We start from the raw sequence: 4,263 nt of genomic DNA on the forward strand, positions 1-4,263 counted from the left end.
TCCATCCTGTAAGTTCCCCATCTTTTTTTTTTTAAGGCAGTGGCTTACAATGTGGCAGACATAGAGCAGTCTGTACTCACCTTATCTACATGTTAAGCGATATGCTTAAATATTTCTTAAATCTCTCTTAAAACTGCATTTCATATACCTTTATCCAGTCTGAAATGGTTTGGTTGGAGAGAGCTTGGCATAAAACAGCCCAATCACAGAGTTGGAACAATTAAATCTCACAGCTCAATTAAACACAGCTCAAAAATAACCAGGTCCTATTTTGTTCCATCCATGAAACAAAAGTTTCTAAACAGTATTTATATACATCAAAACAATGATCTGAAGATGCAATAATCTGAGGGCAAAACACTTTGCATATCTTTTGTAAATATAGAATCATAAAATTCTTTATTGGCCAAGTGTGACTGGACACACAAGGAATTTGTCTCTATGACAGCAAGTAATAAGTCATAGATCACAATAAACAACAATTGATAAATCAAAAGAAACCAATAGGAGAAGATAGTAAGAAAGATGAGAGGATGAAAAAAATGAGAAGTGAGACAATGCTGTGGGATTTAAGTGTTCAGCAGAGTTATGGCCTGGGGGAAAAAATGTCTTTGTATTTAGTAGTTTTGGCATGCAATGCCCTATAGCAGCATCCTGAGGGGAGAAGTTGAAATAGATTATATCCAAGATTTGAGGGGTCTGCAGATATTGGTCACTCAACAGTGACACACTGGTGTAACGGGCACAGCAGCACCTGCATTTTCTGCGTCGCAAGAGAAAAGTACATCTTCCTTCCCCTATCCTTACCACTTTCTATAGAGGGACAATCCAGAGTATCCTGTCATATGGCATTACTGTCTCATTTGGAAGCATTACTGCTTCGGACAGGAAGGAGTGCAAAGAGTGGTGAGGATGGCAGAAAATATTATTGGTAGTTCAATTCCTTCTAACTAGGACATAGCATATAAGAGATGCTTGAGCAAGATCCGCAGGATTGTCTGGGATGCTATACGTCCTCTTTATGACCTGTTTTCCTTGTTACCCTCTGGGAGGAGGCTTTGTGGTATCCGAAACAGAACAACTAGATTCAATCACAGTTTTGTTCCATATAATATCAACCTTGTGAAGTCTCAAGTTACCTCTTTCTGCTATGTATTCAAAATGGACAGTGATTTATATATATATAGTGACCGTTCAAAGTTATGACAGCTCTACCCTGGGGCTAGTTATGACCTGTATTCAAAGTTCCGATGGTTGCCCTAGACCCCCATGGTCACATGATCGAACCACATTTACAACTGTTTGCAGTGTCACATGACTGTATTTTACCAAAAACCATTATTTACTTCTGGTTTTCAACCATAGTGAACCATTAGTTTGTGTAATGATCTCAGCAATCACTTAACAATTGCTGCAAAATAGGTCATAAAATCAGGTCAGTTAAAACTTACCATCATGACTTTACAACCATGATGGGTAAGCTCCATTACAATTGTAAGTCAAGGACTACCTGTATACATTTCAAATCAATAATCACACAAGGGAAGGATGTTATCTCACATAGGGCCCCAGTTCCTTTCTCTGTCCTCCCCTGAGTAAATGGAGATAGACCATTCACACTGAAATGTTTACCTGGGTCCCTCTTTTCAGCAAATATCAGAATCCCATTTCTACCCAAGAACTGTCATAGAGGTTCTGGTTATGCAAGATATGCATATTCAAGGTATTCATATCCAAGACCCACTTGTGTTGCCTAAGAAGCTGGATCCATTAAAGATTTAGTGTTCTTATCTCCAATTCGAACTACATTTTTGTTTCTTTTTTGTTTCCAACCTACCAGAATGTTCTGCAGCTATTCCAGGAATCCATGCCACATACGCTGCTATTTTAAGACTCAAATCTGCCAGTTCATCTTACTCCTCCTCTGCCATTAACTCAAAGAACAGGCAACGGCCAAGTTACCCTGCCATGGGAAGCATCTCCTCTCTGGATTGGCATGGGTCAACGCAGCCCTATCACCCACCAACAAACCCCGAGCCATTCTCAGAGGCCTCCAAACAAGAGGGTACGTTTGATTCCCCACCTCACCCCCTTTTCTCCATCACAGTGAAGAGATCTGAGACTGTGACATGTTCAGAAATGATTTATGTTATTTCAATGGTTTTTGTACCTTCCCACCCAACTTCAGCAAACAACTTCCACCCTCTCCCATGCTTTCATAAATCTTAAAATAAGCCCTTGCAATGTGTTTCCTACAGTCCTTTTATTGAAACCATGTGAAGGTAACCCTGGTAAGCTAGACTTGAAGTAAAACTGCATTACTACTCATATTACAGAATAGAGTAGAGTAGAGTAGAGTAGAACAGAACAGAACAGAACAGAACAGAACAGAATAGAATAGAATAGAATAGAATAGAATAGAATAGAATTCTTTATTGGCCGAGTGTGATTAAACACAAAAGGAATTTGTCTTTGGGGCAGAAGCTTTCAATATACATGCAAAGCAATAGAGTAATAATAATACCAAGGTTATATGTTTGTGTGTGTGATTATTTATTTATATTTAGATTATATTTATATATTATATGTATTATTATTTTTATATATGATATATAAAATATAATAATAGGGATTAGTCGAAAAGATGAGAAGGATAACGTTAATACTGCAGCCGTACAAAGGTGGCGATGTCTCTAACTTTGAAAATCAATATATTGGGGGGGGGGGCTAGAAAACTAAACTAATTCTCCCCTGATGATCTTTCCCCAATATTTTTCACAGCTGACTCCATAATATTTGTTACGTATTGAAACTTATAGCTGTGAGGTTCTACTTACCAAAATAAATTTTATCATCAATTATATTTTGTAAATGTTTTCCCAGGAGGAAGTTGTTTCTGTATGTATGTGTGTATGAATGTAAGCACAGTATTTGTGTGTGTGTGTGTATGTGTGTGTAACCTCTACAGTAGAATAAATTATTCAGATGGCTTTTCCTTTTCCTGATGAGCTTTACTCATGTTTAGTATTACTTTATAGCAAGACCCTTAAACCCCAACCTCAGTTTATGGTTTTCTTTTTTTTTAAAAAAAGTAAATATTATTACATCTTTTCACTGCTGAGTTGTGGTTGCCTGATTTTTGCATCCCAGATCTGGCAGTTCTCAGTGCTGAGCTCTGTGACAAGCGAAGGGAGATCGATCTAGGAAGCCTAACCCCTCATGAGTATAAGGGTTTTAAGGGTATTAGCTCCACGGTTTCTATCAAGCTTAAAACTATCAGGTTTAAAAACTATCAGTTCCAGTCTTGTAGTTTAGAGAGCAACATCTCCTCATGTATCTTTTTCTCCCTTGTTGGACTTGGAGTACATGACCTTGACTATTGTTTAAGTTCTTTTCATCAAGTAAAAACCACTGGTGTCAGAAAAGCCCATAACACTGCATCAAAAGAGTGTTTTATTGTCTGTTCTACTATGTGCAATCAAACATTTTGTTATCTTTTTCTATGAAATATAGAAACAGATTTCCCCAGAGTCAGGCAACTAGAGTATCTTTCAGCTTTCAGTTGCACCTGTTTGCACCCACAAGAATGATAGAAGTCTGAAAACTGGCTGAATTTCACACAATGCACCAGCATTTGCAACTGCAATACAACATTTGGTGAAATGTTTTTGTCCCCTTTAGTGAACTTTTGCAAAATTGATGCAAGCTTACTGTTCTCCAGTCTTAAATCAAAAGGCACTATTGCTTTCATCCAATGCCAATGGGAAAAAAATGTGTCTTAGCTAAAATCCTAGAAAGAAAGAAGAAAGAAGAAGGGGAGAAGGAGAATGACAAGGAGGAGGAGGAGGAGGAGGAGAAGGAGGAGGAGGAGGAGGAGGAGAAGGAGGAGGAGGAGGAGGAGGAGAAGAAGAAGAATTTCTACTCATAATACAATTTTATTGTTAGCTGCAATAACAAAGGGAAGTTTTTGAAGTTTTCCTGGCAATATTTTTGGAACTAGTTTGCCATAGCCTTCTTCTGAGGGCTGAGAGAAAGGGACAAGCCCAAGATCCTCCAATTGGCTTCATGCCTGAAGCTGAACTGGAACTCACAGCCTTAACCACCACAACAAAGTGCCTGTCATAGCCCGATCCTACTTATCCCAAAATGCTTTTCAGAAGAACATGACTCTTCAATAATGTAGCAAGGATTAGTTTTTAGGGTGTTCCAAAGGAGAGAATATGAAGAAAGGGGAAACTTATTCTTAGCTCTCAGTTCACTATA

General features: G+C 38.2%; 1 protein-coding gene across 1 annotated transcript in view; it reads left to right on the forward strand.

Annotated features, from left to right (window-relative positions):
- CNTN5 (contactin 5) overlaps positions 1–4,263 on the forward strand; it is a 237,301-nt gene that overhangs the window by 11,916 nt on the left and 221,122 nt on the right. Inside the window, exons 2-3 of the mRNA XM_029285383.1 lie at positions 1,651–1,723; positions 1,841–2,065. Coding sequence (XP_029141216.1) covers positions 1,651–1,723; positions 1,841–2,065 — 298 coding nt within the window. The remainder of the gene's footprint in view (positions 1–1,650; positions 1,724–1,840; positions 2,066–4,263) is intronic.

Source organism: Protobothrops mucrosquamatus, unplaced genomic scaffold (genome assembly GCF_001527695.2).
Source record: "Protobothrops mucrosquamatus isolate PMUCROS unplaced genomic scaffold, P.Mucros_1.0 scaffold1591, whole genome shotgun sequence".
NCBI lineage: Eukaryota > Metazoa > Chordata > Lepidosauria > Squamata > Viperidae > Protobothrops > Protobothrops mucrosquamatus.